Raw genomic sequence first — 22,772 nt, 5'->3', positions numbered from 1 at the left:
AAATAAAATTGAGGTGACTAATGGAAATCATTCTTATTGGCCACTATAATAGCTAATACACCTAAACAAGTAATAAATAACCATCTTAGTTGCTTCTTAGTATAAACAACTCAATCAGATTTAATCTTCCAATTAATATTCCTTTAATCAATTCTACTGCTCTTCCTTAAATTCTCTGGGTAAAAAGAAATTACCCTGAAAATATAAAAAGTTAAAATGGGTCACCATATGTTAATAAGGGCCTAATAGACAGTGAATTAATTGGAAGCAGCATTCCTCGACTCTTGCAAGTAGCAAAGTTACTTAAAAATATCCAAGTATCGTATTAACTTTTTAGGTTAAAGTGTAATATTGTTCATGAAAGGCCCCACTAGGCTACTTAGCTAATCCAGCACAAAATGTATTGTTCAGATGTTCTATTTTCTAATAAGTATATATAGAGAGGGGTAGCCTATTTTTCTTTTAATGTTTTTTTTTTTTTTTCCTCCAACTTTTATTTTAAGCTCCGGGGTACATGTGCAGGGTGGGCAGCTTTGTGACATACGTAAACATGTGCCATGGTGGTTTGCTGCACAGATCATCCCATCACCTAGGTTCCAACCCATCATCCAGCATCCATTAGCTTCTTTGCCTGATCCTCTCCCTTCCCCTGCTTACCCCCGACAGACTGTAGTGTGTGCTGTTCCCTATCACATGTCTATGTGTTCTCACATGATTACGCTTTCTTCTGTTGTTACTGCTATTTTTCGGTTATTTCAATTATAGCTTTCAATTAACTAAAATGATTTGGGGTTTTGCATTTTACCTAAGACATATATTAAAATTATCTTAAAAAATTGCCAACTACTGTCAACCCCACTCCTCAATTATCCTCATTATCATCAGACATTGTTTATTCAGGGGAAGCAAAGTAATTCTAATATTTGCCTAGTAAAACATAATTATGTAAATTGCCTCTAAAATTATTCATACTGTTCTCTAAAACCAAATATTTTGGAAATAACCATTCTCTCAGATTTGACTATACGTCTTTTGTTTTAAAAGTCTCAGGGTTTTTTCTTTTTTTTCTTTTTTTTGCCAATTTGAGCTATTTCTGGAGATAGGAGTAGTTCCGGAGTACTGGGTACTGGGTACTGTATTTCTAGCTTTACCGTTAGCTAACTCTAAGAATGTGGCCAAGGACTTAAGTTGATACAGGCATAATTTTAAAAAGTGTTTAGTAATGACTTCTTCCAGCTCTAAATATTTTTTGATTCTAAAATGTGCAAATTAGAATTATGATAGAAATTAAACATATAATAGAACATAAATAATACTTGTGTTCAGATTAAGATACCGAGAGTGAGCATGCTATTCAATGTTTGAAATATACATCCTTCAAGACTTAGAAAAATAACAATTTAAAAAAATTAAAGTGAAGTTATATGCTTTAAAATGTTAATATATTTACAGTAGTTTCAAATTTGAAAAATAAAATTCCAGCAGTATTCTAAAGCAAAACAAATTCCCAGGAACTTCACTATAGCTACAAAATTAGATGCTATTATGGTTTGCAAAAAATATTTTAACTAGAAACCAGTAGAAGACTGAGGTCTAGAAAGAAGTATAGCTTTGATGTTTTCTATTTTTAAATTTTATTTTCATTTCTCTTAAGTTGACAGGAGTTTTATATTTAAGAACATTGATAAACTAGGAGAATAACTAACACTCAGAATAACATAAAAAGAACTAAGTTTGTTCTTAAATTTACACATGTTATTGTTCTAAAATGTTAATAGTATGTATTTGGCAGCAAAAATAAGTAATTTGAAATCAAAGAATTATTTAGAAACTTCATTTATGCATTTATTAAGCAACAAACCATTTTGATCAAAGGGTCACCACTGCCCTTTTAGTTGCGTGAACAAAAGGGAACATCTCTTTTGGCCAGTGTATTTTCTTACTCTATAAAAAGACAAAAGATATAAAGTGACAACCAAATGAACATGTATCAATAATACTTTTAAATTCCATTAATTAATATAAATTTTAATGTCTTATAATTAAAATATGTTATACATGACTGCAATCTCTTCCATTTCTCAATTAAGTTTACTTTGCCAAATTGTGTGAGGTGGCCTGTGTATGTGTGTGAAGCAATTAGTGTTAGACAAAACTTGTCTTGTTCTAAAAAAGCCTCTAAAAGGTAGTCACCACAGATTGAGAACAAGAGAAAAAAAACATGTCTATGATATAACAACGTTAAAAGAAATGCCAGCTATTTAGAACTACATCTGTTAAGGTAATCCAAAATATTACAAGCCAAAACCCAACTAATTCTTCATGGATGTGCAAATAGAGCTCACGGCACGTAGTTTCTAGAGAGCACAGAAAAAGTTGCAAATATGTATAAACATTTTGAAAGTATTATTTAGCCCATCTGCAGCTCTTTATAGATGCTAAGTGCTTTAAACTCCTATTTTATCCATTATTCCTTACACCAATCCATGATAAGTCACAAATTTGTTTTATGACTGGATACAGTGAAACAAGCTTTGAATGCATTAACAAGTTCTCTAGGGAACAAGTACACATTAAAAGACATGCATTTTCTAACATAGTAAGGATAGAAGAGGGTAGAAAAGAAAATATGAGGGCAGAAGCCTTGGAAGCGCTTGGAGAGCTCTGAGTTGTGCTAGAAGGGTCTTCTAAGTCAGCTATTATTCAACAACGTTTTCTACCAATGTGTGGTCCATTCTTCACTATCACTCACCTAACTGAACTCTGGACTATGATTTTGATAAGATGTTGCTGGTATGTGTTTCTAATACTCTTGTCCTTTCCTAACTCATTCAAAGTGTGGTATACTAATACAAAGGGTTAAAGACACATTATCATATAAGAACTTTGAAGCTAATTCACAAATGTGTGAAAAATAAAAAATTCACTTTATTCAGTAATGAATAAAAAGTAGTAATTCTTCAGTCTGTATTGGTAGAATGTTAGTAAGTCTTTTATCAAATGATTTGTGATACCTTAAAATTAATTGTCATATCACTTATTCATTTCCTTAATTTTGTTGCATGCCCTCTGTGAACCAGGTTTTATGCTAATTATTGAGTAAAATAAAATGTAAATATAAGACAGTTTTCATTATCTTTATGAAGATTACTTTTCTCTGAGAGAGAGATTAATTTAAAAAATACACAAGTGAGTTGGAAAAGTGCTAGATGCCATGAAGTTGGGATATACAATACTATGAGAATATATAGCAGAATTTTTTTGAAGTTGAGATATATAATACTATGAGAATATATAGTAGGATTTTTTGCAGATTTTCTGTTGGTTATCACTACACACATGTTGTCTTTTGTACCTCCAGGGTTGGAAACCTGCAAACTACATTTCTTAGAAAACTTTGCCACCTGGCTTCTTTACTAATGGGAGGTACTCTCAGGAGGCTCAAAGCAAAAAAAGAAGGCATTAAGACTTTGCTTTTCCTGCTGCCAGTTTGTGGCTGCTGGTGTAGTAATATCAGCAGACATGGTGACCATATGAGACTCCAGGCTCGTTCCAGCAGCATCAGAAGAGATTTAACACCAGTGAAAATCTGGGCTCCTAAGTTTCTGCTAAATGGTGACATTGTGATTCCAACAGCTGCAGTTACACTGGTGGCACCTCTCATAGTTAGTTGAACAACAGCAAGCCCGGGGAAAGCTTTTATTAGAAAGGGCTGTTTTAGCTATCAGAAAGTACAGGCTACTTGCTCTGCCTGCAAGATACTTTTTTCTTCCCTTGTTATCAAAGCAAATAGGCTATACAAAGAAGCCCTCTATGGAGGTATATTTTAGGGACTAAATGAACGTCTATATGGCTGAAGACCAGAAAGTGAGGAGAAGGAGTAGTAAGAGAAAAGGCTGGAGAAGAAGGTAGGTGAATGAATATGCAGATAATTCTAAGTATCTTCTGATAGTACAGAGAAGCCATAAAAGGATTTGAGACATACATATTCTCAGTTTTTCATTTCAAAATGTTAACTTTGAACTTTGCCATTAAAAAACTGCCACATAATATATGGGAAGTTTTGTTCTAGATTGCTTGAAATGGAGTTCTCATTCTTTGAGACATAACAGGATTTTGTTTGTCCAGTTGATCTACATAATAATAACCATGATAGCAACAGTAACAATGGTCATAATACTGTGCATAATAGTCCCTGTTTTTGAGCACTTTCTCTGTAGCAGATACTGTTATAAGCATTTAATAGGCATGTGATAATTCTAACAGAATTAACCTTGGTGGAAAAATCTAATTTGTTTTCACTTTATAAATGAAGAAACTGAACTTTAGTGTTCTTAAGTAACTCTCCAGAAGTCTAATTGCTAATATGGTATAATACTGTCCCATTCCCTGTAATTTTAGCCTTGTGCTTTTCTGCTTTCTAACTACCTTCTTAAAAAAGAGGAACAAATATGTTGCTCATTGTTGATATTTTGACTAAAAGTAAATTTTTCTTTTTAAAAATAAACTTTTCTTTTTATTAAATAATAAAATAATAATATTTTATTATTATTATTATAATACTTTAAGTTCTAGCGTACATGTGCACAACATGCAGGTTTGTTACATATGTATACATGTGCCATGTTGGTGTGCTGCACTCATTAACTCGTCATTTACATTAGGTATATCTCCTAATGCTATCCCTCTCCCCTCCCCCCATATAGTGTTTTCAAGACATTTAATCCCGAATTTCACCTGTATGCATGTTTAAATATGGGATAAGTGGATTACAAAAGAGGGAGCATTGTCTTTGAACAACTAAAAGTATGATACAGAGAAGGTTACTGTGATGGCTACAATGCCATACTAACCAAATTCTTTTTTAATTTCTTTAATTTTGGCACACAGAAAATCTAGATTTTTCAATTCCTTGCAGTTAGGTTAGGGCCATGTGGATGGGGTCTGGTGTGACTTGTTCTGCTAATAGAATGTGAGCAGATATGATGCAAGTAACTTACATGCCTGTTTGTAAAGGATCTCTGTGTTTATCCCCACTGTCCTGTCTTTCTGTAGTGACTTCAGAGGCCTTATGCTTAATTTAACAGCATCATATCATCCAATTCATGAGAGATTATAATGTGAGTGAGAGACAGACTTTTCTTTTTTGTTCATGTTACCACTGAGATTTGTTTTTTTAAAAATATGACCTAATGTTAACTATCTTGGCCAGTGGAAGACAGGGCAGCTGTACTTGATTTAGAGTGTTCTGCACCTTCTTTGGGAAGGTCCATTCTAAATACAACTGCTGGTAGTCTGGACTCTGTTCTAGAATCACTCTGTGGTTGAGGCTGTAAAACTGGATCCTGGAACCTATTGCACTTACAAGATCTCTTCTCTTTTTGTCTTTATTTCAGAAGAATTCCCGCTATTTCAGTGGCCTGAGAGATCGACTTATTGTTAATAGTATAATAATTTCTACTATGCTATCTTTAGCTTCCCATGGTATAATTTTGGCCTGAATCATTTAAAATCACACTTTGGTGATCATAGCTTCAAACTCTAGAAGGACAGAACTTTATCTTATTAACTTATCAACATGAGTTTCCATCCACATTTAATTCAGAGGAAGAAACAAGGGGGAAATTGTAGCTGCTTAAAGACTCCTCAGATTTAGGGGACAATAAGAAGATATTGGAATATTAATAGCTGAGATGAATAAATAGGGAGTTGACATTGGAAACAAGGGGGATTCTTTCAAGGAGAAGACTGTGTGTGTACCTAATATTATAAATCCTGGGAATGTAAAGATGAACAAGGATCTGTTGTTACCCTTGAGAAAGTTCAAGTCTATTTAAGAATTAGCTATCTACATAAATTATTGCAGTACTTCAATAAAACAGAGAGTTTACATGGTGAAATTAATAGATTCCAGATTGGGAAAAGGCTTCAGTATGATCATTAAGCTGATCAGTAAAAGAGAAATGGAAATTTGCACGGTGATCAGTATGGTTAACTAGCAAAGACAAAAGTGTCTTGTAAGATGAACTCTCTTGAGAATTATATTAGAGAATAGTTTGATTATAGAATATTAGGAGGTTGGGGTAGTAGGAGATCCAACTGTATAGGAAGCCACAGAGTTGATCATTAAAGGCCTCGTTCACTGGGTTAATATGTTTAGATTTTATAGTAGCTTATGGGAACCAGTAAAAGGTTTTGAACAGGTAAATGGCATGAAAATATTTTTCGGAAAAAATTTATTGTGTCATGTGGTAGAATCAACTGAAAGCAGAAATTACTGCAAGGAGGTTATGTAATTTTTTAAAAAGTTCAAATGAAAGATCAGGACCAAAAATTAGACAATAGCAGTAGGAATAGAAATAGAAGATGAATGAAAAGGGGTGAAATAAATTGAATGGAAAAGACTTGATGACTAGATATAAAGGAGTGCGTCATGCTTCTGCTAAGGTAGAAAATCAAATACAAAGAGGAAAGCCAATAGTCATGTGAGAATGTGGTTGAGTCCCATTTTGAAGATGTTGAGTCTGTGATGCCTCTGGAACATCCAAGTAGAAATACAAGTAGGTTACTGGTCTGTCACTTACAAATGAGATCCCAGTTGTTGGTAAAGATTTGAGTGTAGGTCAGAGGTTTCCCAAAGTGCCTTCCAAAGTTCTGACTGTATAAAACTAGGGAGCTTGGGGGAAGAATTTAAGTGACCTACTATAAACATGAAGTTTTACTTTGATTTGTTTTACTTTATTTTTTCCATCTTACACGTGTATGGATTTGTGTTAGTTTTTGCGTAAAATTATTTTTTTTCCCAAATGTTAGGTAAATCTTAGATTCTAGAAGAAACTAACTTTCCCTTCTGGCATATTGTTACCTACCCTACCTTGAGAGGCATTCATGCGGGGTAGTGAAAAGTATTCGAGGGAGTCAGGGCTGTATTCATTTCCTACTTTGAGCTGTGTAATCATGAGAAGATTATCATTAGCTCCAATAATAAAAAATAGCAATGTTATACAATGTAAATAAATCACCTACCACATTGACTTTTTATCCCTTTCATTTTATTATGTGGGAGTAGTGGTAAAAGCCCTGAGTAAAATAAGAGTGAATTAAATTGATTAGAAAACCTGAGTAAAATAAGGAAAGAGCAAAGGATGAAATAAACACTGCAAACCTAATAAGAAATATAACACGAAAGCCATTGCTTCTGGTATAAAAATATTTGCATGTAAGCTTCCCAAGTATAGTATAGGTCGTGAAAGTTATAAATTCTAATTCTTAGATTAGATAATGCCATTTGAAATGGCTGACAGGAACAGCTCAATAGTCATACCAGTTAGGATATAATCCACATGAGGCCAGTGGACTTTGGCTGTTTTATTCATGGATGCTTGTATAGCTCACAGACATTCAATAAACATGCCGTAAATTTATTAAATGATTCAAGAGATACACACTTTTGGTACATTCGTGTTTCAGCACATTTAATTTCAGTATTTCAGTTGAAACAAGTCATGGCAATTGTGATTCTGAATATGGTCCAATTTTGCAAACAAATTGGAGCTGGTAAGACAGTAGTGAGTCTTACCATTGTCAGGAAAACACATGGTTGAACTCCTGACTCTAGATCTGACAGTTTCCAAGGAAAAATATTTTCAGATAAAAGGTGATGAGAACTTAGATTTTATGGTTTAAATGAAATTTACAGAGGTATTTTTGTCTATTTGTCACAGCATTTTAACGTTGAGATGTCATATAAAAATATTAATTTGTCACTTCACTTGAATAATAGGATAAATGGGAATAGCAATCTACCTTTTTCACATAGCAACAATTTGCTTATCCTGAGTAGCTTGGCCAGCTATAAGCAAAGTATGCATTCTCCAATTGCAATACAGTCCTCACCATCATCCAGTGCCCGCTTATGCAGTTTTACCCAGTGGATTTCACTCCTTATGTTACTCTTCTGGCCTCTTGAGGCATTTGATTTGCAACTTTTCCTTTAACCTTTGATATTTAGGTCTCTAAAAGAACAACAAGCTTAGACCAGACATTTATACTGTCTTTGTGTTCCCTCAAAAGTAGAGCCTGAGACAAGGTCTTGAGAATTGCTAATTTATTTGGAAGATAAAACTAGGAAGCTAATGTAAGAAATAAAGAAAAGTGAGACAGAGAGGGGATACAAACTAATAAAGGGTACATTAACGAGTGGGTTACTAATGTGGACAATTTGGGCTCAGTCTCACTGGGTGGATCAAACCTTTGAATTGTCAGACCTAAAAGAACAGGGAGACTGGGACATTTCGTAGTGGATTCCCATCTCCAATTGGTTGGGAGTTGAGCCAGGGGATACTACTCTGCTGCACTTCTGGGTTGAGCTTAGGCATGCCTTGGCCTGCTTGCTTCCTTGTAGGAGAGTGTTCTCAGGCAGAGAAGTGGTCAATGAGTAGGGAACTTTCCACAGCCACAGGTAAACTCAGGTGGATCCTGAGAGTTATGGCCCTCTGACAACTGTTCATGTCATGGAATTGCAAATCATCAATTTTTTAAAGCTTTGCAAGGGCAAAAACAATTATTTCTACCTTCCCATTTAAAATTTACTTTTTCGATTATTGTAAATCTACTTGGAGTGTAGGGTGAATAATGCCTTTAAGGGGATGTTAATTAATTGATTAACTTATTTATTTATTGAGGCAGAGTCTCACTCTGTTGCCCAGGCTGGAGTGCAGTGGTGCGATCTTGGTTCACGGCAATCTCCGCCTCCCGGGTTCAAATGATTCTTGCTCCTTAGCCTTCTTGGCCTCAAGTGATCCACCCACCTAGGCCTCCCAAAGTGCTGGGATTACAGGCATGAGCCACCATGCCCAGCCTGGGAACGTTATTTTACATAACTGCAATTCTGGAACATTCCTTAGGCTCTGATAATATACAAACTTTATACCAATCTTCCATTACACCAAAGCAAAAGCTGTACTCAAAAGATCATTGAATAGATCAATTAATTTCTTCCATATATATGGATAGCAATAGGATCTCTAATAGTTAGAACTAACTCAGTTACAAGAGTGAAAATGAAGGTCCTGGAATAGGAAAAATCTCGTTAAGAACATGCCAAACTTTCATTTGGCTGGCGACCTTTTTATGACTCTAGAAATTCTGATCTATGAACAGGACAAGAAATCTAGAAAGTTTTTATACTGTAAAATATTTACAAAGAACTTTAATTTTTCCCTCTAAACACTTAGTAATTTACACATAAACTAGTTTACATTCATTAGCGTTTGTCAGTACACTTTTCTTCTGAAGCTTCAAACTGGAGTATCAATCCAAATGCCAAAGGAGGACTCTGACTCAGCTTGCAAGGGCGCCTTCATTAGCAGCTCTGTTCAGTTATTGCTTCTGCTAAAGCTGAACGTGTGAAATGAATGTACCAGAAAATGTGGAGTAGACATAACATAAACAGTTTAACTTAAGAAGAGCACTCTAACCCTCTCATTTACAGTCATCTATATAATTTTCTTATACCTACAGATAAAAGAAAGTGCCTTAATTGTCCTGAGAATGGGAGAATACACATTATACTGCAAACTTCCCAATACTTAAACCCAGAATTAACTAAATCACCTGGAAAAGTAAATTGAGATAGCTGTCTTCAGTGAGGTAGGTCTCATTACAACAAATGCTTTTACTTTTTCATTTTTTTTCCCTGTTAGAATGATATCAATAAAAAGCTGTGAACCAGGCAATAAAAACAATCCTTCTCTCTCTCTCACCAATTTTTATTAGAATCAAAGGTAAGAATATATATGTACTGGGTTCTAGCGATCCACATGCAGTAAGTGAAGATTAAACTATCCGAACATTTTAAGGATTAAGTGAGATGATATTTATTTTAAAGAGCATCAGTGTGTGGTCTGCTTGCCTAGAGCAGCAGTTCTGAACAGGAAATCCTACTTTAATATTTCCCTATCATAGTTTCCAATTGCTGTGGCAACAAATTACCATTACCTTTATAGCTTAAATAATACAAATTTATTATTTTATAGCATTTCTGGTCAGAAGTCCAAAATGGGTGTCATTGAGTTAAAATCAAAGTATTGACAAGGCAGTGTTTCTTTTTTAGGTTCTAGGGAAAAATCTGATCCTTTGTCATCTGCAACTTCTAAAGGCCTACTGCATTCCTTGGTGTGGTCTCTTTCACCATCTTCAAAGCCAGCAGTGTAGCATCTTCAAATCTCTCTCTGACACTGAGCTCCCCTTCTGCTTCCCTCTTTCACTTTAAAGGATTCTTGGCATTACAGTAGGCCCACCTGGATAATCCAGGAAAATCTCTTTATTTTGAAATTACATGATTTGCATCCTTAATCCATCTGCAACATAAATTACCTGTTGCCATGTACCGTGCCATATTCGCTGATTCTGAAGATTGGGATGTGGACATCTTTTGGGGACCATTATTCTGCCTACCACTTTTCAGCATTCCTTAGAGAATCAAAGACAGCTGTCCATGACTCTCCACCTCACTAGCATGCAGATCCTGAACTGGCCCAGTGATTGCCACTGTGAGTTACAGTGTGCCATACTGATTGTTGAATCAACTAAAAAGTTAGAAATGTTTGGGTGTTGCATCAGGAAAGCGGCACGAGGTAAAAAGGACATCAGGATGAAGTATAAGTTTATTCAGCCAAAGTTTATATAGAATAATAAAAATACTTCTTTTATAATGCTGACATAAATTTATTATGCTTTCCCCAATATAGATGGTTTATGTTTCTTCCTTTTATATCTGAAACAAGTAATATATTTTATTGCAACCAAGAAATTTTTTTGGCAGCTGTCAGTTATTCATTCAAAAATGATTGGATATGTAATATGAGATTGCCTGAGGGGAAGAGTAGTAAATAGGACCCAGGACTGGCTTTCAAGGGACTCACCAGTTCAATAAAAGAATAAAAGAAGTGATCATTTACAATACAGAATAAGAAGAACTTTAGTAGGGGTATCAGGAGGCCTTAAGGGAGTGAGAAAGAGACTCACTAGAAGAGTCAACATCATCTCTGCTGGGTCACAGTGGTTCCAGACATTCTTCCAAAGAAAGTGAACCAATCTTTGAGGAAGAGAATGTGGCACTGAGTATAAAACTTGCAAAACTGCACAATCATGAAAGACCATAGGTGAAATGCAAGTGAAACAGCATCACTGTAGCTAAGTACACGTGGATAAAAGGGGAGCGGGAACAGGAAATGTTGACTAAGTCCAGCTCATGAATGTCCTTGCTTACTTGAGGATGCTGGACTTTTATCATATAAAAAATGGTGATCTAATAAGGGAGATTACCTATTTGTAAAAAAAAACGCAATTGACGTTGTAGAAGAAGAATGATAGTAGACATAAAGAAGACTTTATCTTTATCTCCATCAGCTGCTGATAGAACTATTATGACTGTGGCTATGACCACTGTCACTAAAGATACTACTTGAATGCTTACCAGTAGAAAAGAATTTTGAAAATTATATCCTTTAAATTCTCACAACAACTCTGAAACAGGTGCTATACTTATCCTTATTTGAACAGATGAGAAAACTATAGTTCAGAGAGATTTAGTAACTTTCCCTGGACACATATCCTGTAAAAATGAGCAGCTGGGATACAGGTTTACACTGCTATCCCCAGAATCCTCTTACAGCCTCCACAGGCTAACTTACCTTGAAGTCCTCAAGCTGAAGCTACCAGTTCCCTCATTTGCATAAGTCCTTTCCCAAACTTGATGAGTTCAAATAGGGAGCAAGAACCTAGTCAGTCACATGGCAGAGCCACAGACTGCTGCCCCACTATGGGGGCCACCCCACCATATCCACCAGGATCTTATCCACCATAGCCACTATATCCACCAGACAATACTCTGAATAGCCTAGATGAGCATCTTCACCAGTGTTGACTCCAAGAAGGAAGATCACAAAGAGATGGTACTACAGCCCATGCTTACTGGGCATTTTGACCCCAGTCACCTATTCTCCTGGCCCTGTGAAAACCTGAACGAGCTGGACCATGACCAGCAAGGTCAGAGGTCTAGAATTCTCATAGGCACCACCTGGGCAAGACACTGTAAAGGAGTTACTGTTGTGACATTACCAACAGAAATTAGGAAGCCAAAATAAATTTCTAAGCTATCAATTTAAAACCTTTTTAGCCATTCTAGAGGAAAGATTGAGTTATATTTATATCTTCTCGGTAGAAAAATGTTATAAAATTGTTGTCTACAAAGAGAGGATCAAAGGGGATGCAGCCAAAAATACAGGAAACAATATGGAAATGGATGAGGCATTAGTTTTCTTTCTAAATATCTGTTTTGCCTTGTAATTTTATATTCCTTTTCTTACTGAGCTCTCACTAAATGTGGGAGCTTCAGGACCCACAAAAATTGGATCCACTCCTGCCTACAGCTATAATTTATGCAGGAAATGATGAAAGCCTGAAAAAAGGCCTCCACCAGTGGAGGTGGTGAAAAGGAATGGACTTGACAAATATTAGGTTGATAAGTAAAGTGGATGGGACTCATAGGAATGGCAATCTAGAAGAACGAGTGGTTGAGGATTTTCCTGGGATTCTAACTTGAGAAACTAGTTGGGTACTGACTGGTGAAATTCACTGGGAAAGTTACAAAGGCGGTAGAGTAGGTTAATGTTGGGAGGTAAGATGAGTTTCATTCGGAAGACTTTAATTTAATATGCCTGTGAGATATTTAAGTAAAGCTGTAGGAATCGCCAAATTATGAGCTGATTTCAGAAAAGGTTGGATTGGAGATGTAAATTTGGAAGTTCTAGGCATATAGGTATATTTAAATCCATGGATAAGGAAATGTATGTATAGAGAGAGGGTTGAAAAAAGCATTATTAAACTGATAGATCAATGACCCAGGGCTAAAATCTGAAGTATTCAATAGCCTACATCAGTGGTCCCCAACCTTTTTAGCACCAGGGACAGCTTTTGCAGAAGACAAATTTTTCCACGGATGCGGGGTAGGAGGGGTAGGGTGGGAGCAGTGTGTAGTTTCTGAATGAAACTATTCTGCCTCAGATCATCAGACATTAGATTATCATAAGGAATGTGCAAACTACATCTCTCCCATGTGCAGTTCACAATAGGGTTTGTGCTGCTGTGAGAATCTAATGCCACCACTGATCTGACAGGAGGTGAAGCTCAGGCAATAATGCTTGCTTGCCCACTGCTCACCTCCTGCTGTTCAGCTTGGATCCTAATAGGCCATGGATCGATACCGATCCATGGCCCCAGGGTTGGGGACCCCTGGCCTACATGACAATAGAAATGAATTTATGAATCAAAAGTGTTTTTATTTTTTTAATTCTCAAAAATAGTATCTATTCATCTCTCCTTCCATCCATTGATCTGTTTCTCAAATGATATACATTTTATCATTTGAATGCAAGTAATCCATCAAATCATTGATTTTAAAATTACTTGTTACAATACAGAAGTTGCTGATGTGATCTTTTATTTGGTGTGGTTATTGCCAGATGAGTACCACTTGCCTCTGAGCTGTGTTTTGATATAACAAACATCACCAACAACTTCTCTATTAAATTGATAGTCATTAGGTTATTCTGAATTTCAATAATGTCTTTTTAACATCAGTGACATTGTTCATGGTCTTGAATCTTCTTGTGGCAATTGCTGTATTAGTAACAATTGAATCAATTTTTTCTACTCATACTATGAGATGAGAATTTTATTGTTTAATATTTCCATTACAATTTAAGTGATAAATATAGTTTATTATCATGTTACATTTAACCTAATCCTTCAGGCCAGGTGAAAGATGGGTGTATCACAGTGATTATGAAAAGAAGATTTGTTGTTGCTTTTCAGGTCTCCATTACTGACTCTGTCAGAGAAGGGTTTTTTTTTTTTTGTTACAATTTTTTAATTGACCAAGAATAATTGTACATATTCATGGGGTACATAGTGATGTTTTGATACATATAATGTATAGTGATCAGATCACATATAATGTACAGTGATCGGATCAGTGTAATTAGCATATCCATCATCTCAAACATTTATTTATTTGTGTAGGAAATATTTAATATCCTCTTTTGAGCTATCTGAATGTACACAATATATCATTGTTAGCTATAGTCATCCTACAGTGGTATAAAATACTGGAACTTATTCCCTTTATCTAGCTGTAATTTTGTATCCTTTAACAAATCTCTCCCCCTATCTCTCCCTTCCTAGCATCTAGTATCCTCTGTTCTACTTTTTACTTTTATGAGATTAACTAGAAGTTCTAAATGATACCCGTGGACCTCAGTTTCCTAATGTGTGAAATACAAATGGTGTTGATAATTACAGAACCCGGGTGAGTTCATTTATGTGTAGAATCATGCCTGGAACAAAGCAAGCACTACATAAATATTGGCTTCTACTTTTATTACTAAAATTAACATTGTCAATGCCTGTGATGAGTGAGGTTTTGGTGGGTTTCAACAAACTTGTCCACTTAAGTAGAGGGGTAATTCATCAGGATAATGCAATATAAGATACCTATGAGGGGCCACCCCTGATTCCATAGTGCTCCATTGGCCTTCTCTATCCACTGCAGCCTCCTTTTTGTAGCTCAATGGCCCTGCTTAGGCCACAGTGGCCTCTCCTTACTGCCTGCCCTCCTACTTTTCCAGCCTCACCTCTGTTTTCTCATAGCCTGAAGTCCATGAAGTCCATGGATTCTGCAGTTTCTACCAGAGCCCTTGAGAGGGAAGCTCTGGATAAATGCTGGCTGGCAGGGTAAAGCCTGCTCATGTCCTTGCTGGTGTCTCACCAGGGGCAAATAAGAAAGACACCAGTGTGTGGGAGCCATGGAGGTGTAATGGGCTATAGACAGGGCCTTCCAGGCCTGGGTGTGTGGTATAGCAGGAACAAGGGGAGCTTTCTGGATCCCTGCTGAGTGGGTTAGTGGGAGGAAAGACTGGCAAAAGCAACACCAATGATGTGGGGCTTTTGGGATCTGACAGGTCTGAGCACCAATCAACTATTATAGGTCCTGGTGTTTTCCAAAGAGAGGTGAGTCTAAGGAATGCCAGAGGTAAGATGTGTACTTGTTGCAGACTTTGAGTGTTGAAAATGAAATTTGGATAAAACTGATTTGGCTTTGAAGGATGATGTGCGGGATGGAGGGAGAAGCACACAGAAGAATATGAATACAAATTTAATGGAGACTTCAAGAAAGGCATGCCTTTGGACAGTAGCCATGGATTCTAGTGATGTGTCTCATGACGACATTATATTACTTTAATTCTCTAAATGCTATGAAGTTGTGCAACTGTAGAATTCTCTTGGTGGTCTAATAACATTTGCTCAGATTTAGAGATTGTATGAGGTTATTCTGACATATATGCCTATGTCCAGATAATTTTGTGAGGGAATTAGTTTAGGGAGAGTCAAATACTACATACATAACCTGAACATACAATGGCAAGTTATTTTGAACCTGAAGTTGACTACTAGTTTTCTAACAGATAAATACCAACCATTTGTCAACTGTTTTTACAGAACAGAATAAGATCTTCTGCACTATGGATTTTTATTGTCCTGCTATACTATACACCCAGGCCTGGCATATTAATGTCTACATGCCAGAACTGCTCTAAATTATTTGATGTATAAATTTATTTAATTTTCAATACTTTTTTCAACTTCATAGTTGAGAAAACTGAGACTCAGGGATCTTAAACAACTTGCCTGAGGTCACACAGCTAGTGAGCAGCAGATCCAAGAGTTGTACCCAGGTCTGGCACCAGAAATCTCACCCTGAAATATATCAGTATGATGCCCTTAACTGTGAAGCTGAGAAGTCATTGGGAGATGCACCGTGGGGTGGTCATCGACCTTTTCACAAAACGCTGAAAGAAACTTTTGTGAGACTGTAAAGTCCCATCGTTTTTTGAGTGGCAAAAAAGATGTAGAAGCACTACATGCTACTTGAAGGTGGAAGATCTTAAAAATGCAGCCACAGTAGAAAAAATATACACACTAGGCAATCTTCTTCTTCTTCTTCTTTTTTTTTTTTGATACAGAGTCTCACTCTGTCACCCAGGCTGGAGTACAGTGGTATGATCTCGGCTCACTGCAACCTCTGCCTGCCAGGTTCAAACAATACTTGTGCCTCAGCCTCTCGAGTAGCTGGGACTACAGGCACGTGCCACCAAGCCTGGCTGATTTGTTGTGTTTTTAGTAGAGACAGGGTTTCACTATGTTGGTCAGGCTGGTCTCGAACTCCTGACCTCAGGTGATCCACCCGCCTTGGCCTCCCAAAGTGCTGGGATTACAGGTGTGAGCCACCGCGCCCAGCCAACACTGGGCAGTCTTCTTTCAGCTCAAACATGGTTTCTAATTTTTCAACCAACATATTATAAAGTCCCTGGTAATTTAAGGATTATTATTACCAATACTATTTTAAACAGAAATGTTTTTCTGAGATCAACTGATTTCAAGGAATGAATGTTTGAATACAAATATGGAGTAAAAGAGAAAGAGCTTTCGGGAACTTCTAGTGCCTCTGCCACCAGTGGTAATTTGTTGGAAAGATTTAATATTGTATTACAAATTTTTAACTTATATTGTTTTATATGTATTTTTAATACTTAATTTTTTACACACTTAGCATCAACATTTTACCATTAGTGTTCTCTAGTTAGTTTCATGAGCTTCAGAGAGTTTATGAAGTCACTTACATTCACAGAATATAATCTAATCAAACTCCCTGGAAATGGAGAATGGCCAGATACTGCTTTCAGAGTTTTCAAGCCAAAATACCTGGGAATTATTTTGTTTTTTTTCATTTTTTTCTCTTCCAGAATGTAAAATTAATTTTCTAATTTGGGGGGTTTGCATTATTCTTTCTCCTTCCCTCTCTTACTTGCTTTCTTGCCTCTTTCTTGTAGTTTCTTCTTCTCTTGTTCCTTGTTTAGTTAATAATTTTAAGTATAAGCATTACCCAAATGATTCATCTGTAAATTCTCTAACTTTTTTATGAGATGAGTCAATGAAGAATTTAGGACTTGATTTCTGTGTCCCTACTCCCATTCGCCTTCTCTTGTTCTGAATTTCCTTGATTTGACTTCTTTCCTTATGTAAAGTTTTAGCTTTTCAAAAAGTCACTTGAAGATCTACTTTCTCTAAAAGCCTTTCAAATTTATTCACCAAATCGTCTTTTCCTCCTTTGAATAGGTTGTATCATATTTTACTTGCCTTCGTTCTTTGCTTATCCAATTGTGTAATATGGTCATCTGTTTACTTAATTCTTCTAAAAGATTCAAAGGTGTTTAGAGAAGAAATTGTTTCCTTAAACATCTTTTAATTACTGTAGTCCCTTTGCATAATATATTTAGCCTAGTCAATGCCCAAGAGATATTTGTTGAAGTCTGTTACACAAAATAAAATAAGAAATTGGTTTCATCCAGAAAATTCAACTTGAGTTCCCACAGTTCCATCATTCAGGTTGTTGCCTTCTTGGAATCTAAAATTGCTGGAATAATATGCACAGCAGCAACTTGGGGCCCAAAGCACCACAAATTGGAATAATTTGGTTCTTAATTGCATATAATTCAGTCCCTAATTACTCCCTGACAAAAGGTAGGGTGTCTGGCCTCATATCCCTAGTGGATATATTCAGTGGGGTAGATGGATTGTTGAGCTGCTGGAGGAGTTCATTTCAGAGACAAAATCTGTCCAAAATAGCAGTAAGAAATGACACTGAACTGAGTGGTTAACATTTTTATTTCAAAAAGCAGGATATTGTATATATCACTTTCTGAGAAAATAATTAAGGTACTATAATTAAATGAGCTCCATGTTTTTAAACACGATAAGGTTATACAGAATCTCTCAAATGTGAGTTTACTCAAACTTTATTTAAATATAGCAGAATTTAATTGGGAGTTTTAAGTGGTGATTTCTGCCTCTCACAAAATAGAAGCTCTTTTACAGGGTTTTATGTATTTATTTTCTTAAAGTTACAGCTTTAATATATGTTACAAGTGTTTAATCTTTTAATAGAGAATATTATTCAGTTATTTGAATAATAATGGTGAATATGATTCAATATTATTCAATTATTATTTAATTATTCGGTGCTGAATAATCCTTTGGGGGTTATATGTGCCATGAAAAATACATTTTCCTTTTTTTTTTTTGAGACAGAGTCTGGCTCTGTCACCCAGGTTGGAGTGCAGTGGAGCGATCTTGGCTCACTGCAACCTCTGCCTCCCGGGTTCAAGCGATTCTTCTGCCTCAGCCTCCCGAGTAGCTGAGATTACAGGCATGCGCCACCATGTCTGGCTAATTTTTGTATTTTTAGTAGAGACGGGGTTTCACCATATTGGCCAGGCTAGTCTCAAACCCCTGACCTCGTGGTCCGCCTGCCTCAGTCTCCCAAAGTGCTGGGATTACAGGTGTGAGCCATCGCGCCTGGCCACATTTTCCTTCTTATAACCAATGAACAACAAACTAACATTGACACAAAAAGGAAAAGAATGATCTCAAAATCTTGTCTCGTTCAAGGAGAATACAGTGTGAGATTCAAAACATATTCTTCCCTGAAAAATTGCAACTACTTCCCATATGCCTAAAAAACGAAAACAAAATAAAATGTGGAAACATGCATGTGATTCATTAGCCCTCACTGGATTTAAATTTCTGTCTGCAGTAGACTGCGCTAAACATCTGAGACTTTTGTTTTATTCTGGCTATGATCACATGAACCTGTTTTAAATAAAGTTAAAATTGTTTTAAAATGTTAGTTTTTAAACTTCCTACAAGATATCTCCTTCCACCACAATAAATTGACCAGCATTTTCACATCAAATACATGGTGTATACATGGAAGTGGAAAAAATAAATTTATGTCTTTTAAACTTTCTGGTTCTATGTAGATACCGCCCTTCCTATTTCTTAGAAGTATGGATATCAAGGTTTACCCTGGAATCTCTCTCTGGAATCTCATCAACTCAGTGCCTAGCAATGTTTAGCAGAGTGTATGTCTCTTTTCCCTCTTTGTTTCTGACTGCTGTTAAGTCCAGCATTAATTTACACTTAAGAGTTTCATCCACTTAAAACTTTTACCACTATATCTCCTATATTGAAAGAGGGCAACTCGATAGCTCAGAATTCATCCGCACACATAGAAGAGAAGTTTCCATCTTGTAAAGCTAACATTCATCATTCAATATTTTAATGTACTATAGAATTTTCCTTGAACTATATATTTTTCATATGAAGCTGTCATAAAACTGAGGAGAATATCTTCTCTGATTTCAAACCCATCAAGTTACGTTTTTAAAAACTACTTTCCAAACCCCAGGGGCAGTATACTTGAGGGGGCAAGCACATCAGTGTCTTTAGAAAATGAGTTGAGAAAAGTCAAATTGGATTCATATTTGAACGTTTATTATTGGTACCAAAGAATCCATCTGACTGAAAATGTTACCACTATTAGCACTAATTGTAGTTATACAGCTACATTGAAGTGAAGCTGCATCCCATTATTTCAATTATTGAAATCTTATAGGCAGGTTGTTTAATTTGTCTCATCCCACTGTCTATCTAACAGCTTTCTACTGCACAGATTGTTAAGAATGATTCACAAACTGTTGCTGCCTTCAAACTATATACTATAAAAGGTAGCCAAGAAGTAATTGTATGTTGTAACGAACATAAAATAATTTGTGGCTTCAAAATATGTTTTTGACACAAAGCCTGTCTGCCCATTGTAGAAAATTTTGTCAATTCATGTGAAAATATTTATTACCTGTAACCATAGATACAAAAAATCAATGTGTGTGTTGTGTAACATTATGTCGGTAATGTACTTGTTACTGTTTTGAGATTTCTTTTGGTCTAGATTACTGTTCTGCCAAACAATTTTTTATTATACCAGGGCAAGTGATTGCTGTACTAAATTTGCAATTGTAATCATAATTTTCCTGGGAATGCTAAATTATGTCTTAATTTTATTCAAAAGCTTTTATTTTTAAAGTAATTAAGCTTATTGTTGACTGATATTTACCATCCAATGTTCCAGGAACACTAAAAGAATATACTTTGTACATAATCTTCCATTATAGCACATTGCTTGAGAGCAGCTATTTGATATAACAGCATTCAGTTGAGTTTTCAAACCAAAGAACTAAAATTATAGCAATTTCACTTGAAATCCATAAATCCATGCACAGGATTGTGTTCAACAGAATCACTAAATGCTATTTGTTATTCAAAGATGAATGAATCAATAACAAAATAGAACTGATAAATCATTAGCACTTTAATGCAGAGTGGAGAGAAACTAATAAATCATGCAGTTCAAGCACTCGTTTTCCTTATGGCATGTTTGAAAACATAAAGCATGCAATGATGAGATGCAGGTCAATATGAATGAACAATATTACAAGACTGCTCAGAAGCATTTCATTTTACAACATAGGCTTAATGAAACACTAAAAGAAAAGTACTGTTCCATGATTTTTTAAAACAATCAGAGACTCCAGCTATGCCATGAACACCTTCAACAGTGATCTAGGCTGTTGTTTCCAAATAAACATTGAAATGTCATAAAGATGGGAGTGGAGTAGGTGAGGAGGAGGGAGCTAATTGCATGCATGATTCCCTTCCAAGAGCTCAGTATTATTATAGGTACCAATTTATACTAGACAGAAACTGATACAATCATTTACTTCCTTCAAGTGTACTTAACTGATCCATGAAAAATTACATCTATATTTATAAATGACTAAAAAAAGCAAGAAATCATCTATTGAGCTTTGATTGTGTTGTCTGGCTTATTGTCTGTCTGTGAAAGGTGAGAATTTTAATCATAATTAATGGGTAACCCCCTCTCTTTCCAGCATCTTAGTCATCACAAAATTAATCACAGGAACCATAAATTTGCTCCACAATGCTTAATTAATTATGCATTAACCCATTTCTCTCAAGCATCTTTTTCTGAATCTTTGGTGGGAAACACAGTGATTAGGCACGTAGTTTAAAACATCTATTTGGTTATTGGTGTGGTTATGAATTCTCTCCTAGATTCTCATGCAGAAAGTAACAAGGCTTGCCATATTACCACACTTGACTGTCAAGTAACATATTTTCACTTATTTCTGGAATTAAAAAGAAAGCTAAGCAAAATAAAAACCACGTTCTATTTTTCAGCATGAGAAAACTTTATACCTGATATTTTTATTTCCGCTCAGAAGAGTTAAGATGTTGAAGAAAAACTATGTATATATAGCAAGGTATTGTAGTCAACTATTTAATAAAATCTTTGAATTAAAAGTTTCTCCTCAAGTCATAGGTCATTGATACACTGATTCTAAAAGGGAAATGTATAGCAATCTGCAATTATGATCATTGTAGCGTTACTGATTAGTGCTTTGTAATAATTGGAATCACACTGAGAATCACATTTCCCATGGTATTTCCTTTTTCATGTTTTACAGGTTTTTCTCACAGGTTAGTAAATGGAAATTGGGGAAGAGATGGGTGGGAGATGTAAAAATCTATGGGAATGCATGCAACAAAAATATGCAGTATCACTTCAGGTAAGCTGCTTTCTTCATGCAAAGATGCCTATAAAAACTGAGACAATAAATTTTCTAATAGCTGAATTTTACATTAGCTTAGTAACAAAAACTGTTAAACAACTTCCATGATTGTGTATGAGCAGGAGACTTGAAATGGTTCAGATTTCCAGCATATGTGTTCCACGGCCCAATTATGCTAATTCAACTTCTAAGAATGAAACAATACAGGATTATTCCTTGCTTCGGTTTCTTGTCCTTTTGACGAGGGAGCAGAATAACCCAGTTTTTGGAGGAGGGCCCATCAGCATTGGAGCTTGGTTCTTGTGTGTAATTTTTATCTAGAAAAAAAAGAGAGAGAGAAAGAGTAGAGTAATCTCCAGATACAATACCAATTTGTGAGACTCTCTGTTAAGGTTAATAATATTTCATGAGTGACTGAAACACCACAAGTGTAAAATCTAATTTCAGAGTTTCTATTATTTCAAAAATATTTTTAAAGGAGATAGAGATATGCACTTAAATACTATCCCGATGCTCAGGATAATAATTTTAAAAATTATCTGAAGTCACATTTTAAATATTATGTTACCTCTAACCTCACTTGTAGTAATATTCTAGGACGGCTTACTTAGGTTACATGATTATCTAGTATTATTTCTTGACCATTAGTTATGTATTATTTATTGAAGTCAGGAAAGAATGCACCATTATAGTTTCCAGATTCCTAGTTATAGCCCAATATCAAGATGTACTTGGTATCAAAGCAAGCCTTATTTATCTTGCTAATCAGATTGTTTCTGTCTTTCAACATGAACTGCAAGGCTTAATTTCAAAACAGTCATTAGAAATGAAAGTTAAAAGTTAACATGCATAAAAGGTCAGAAATGATGAACTAGCTTTCTAATTTGTTAATTAATTGGTAATAGAATAGAATCAAATATTGAAAAGCCTGCTTAAAACACTTTGAGAGACTGTTCTAAAGCTACTCGTTTTGATTTCTTTGATATAAAACTACGAATCACCTTAAATGAGACAACCTTAAAGTAGATTACGTCTGCAATTTTCTCTAATTCAACTCTAAATTAGAGAAGACATTTTATGAATATATGCTATGCTCAAAGCTAATTGAAAGCAATTATCAAAGTGGCATTTTGTCTGTGACTTTAAGATACATTGTAAGAT

General features: G+C 35.5%; 1 protein-coding gene across 2 annotated transcripts in view; it reads right to left on the bottom strand.

The window, feature by feature from the left end:
• Nucleotides 1-17,769: 17,769 nt before the first annotated feature.
• The window catches only part of DGKB (diacylglycerol kinase, beta 90kDa), a 766,018-nt gene continuing 761,015 nt past the window's right edge, over nucleotides 17,770-22,772 (bottom strand). The window contains exon 26 of one of the 2 annotated variants that reach the window (XM_011942803.1): nucleotides 17,770-21,928. In XM_011942803.1, the coding sequence (XP_011798193.1) occupies nucleotides 21,821-21,928 (108 nt within the window). In that variant the 3' untranslated portion in view covers nucleotides 17,770-21,820. The remainder of the gene's footprint in view (nucleotides 21,929-22,772) is intronic. The other variant, XM_011942812.1, reaches the window with a different exon arrangement.

This window comes from Colobus angolensis, unplaced genomic scaffold, assembly GCF_000951035.1.
Source record: "Colobus angolensis palliatus isolate OR3802 unplaced genomic scaffold, Cang.pa_1.0 Scaffold104, whole genome shotgun sequence".
NCBI lineage: Eukaryota > Metazoa > Chordata > Mammalia > Primates > Cercopithecidae > Colobus > Colobus angolensis.
The sequence above is the reverse complement of the archived record's forward strand: the minus strand, read 5'-3'. Positions and strand labels throughout refer to the sequence as shown.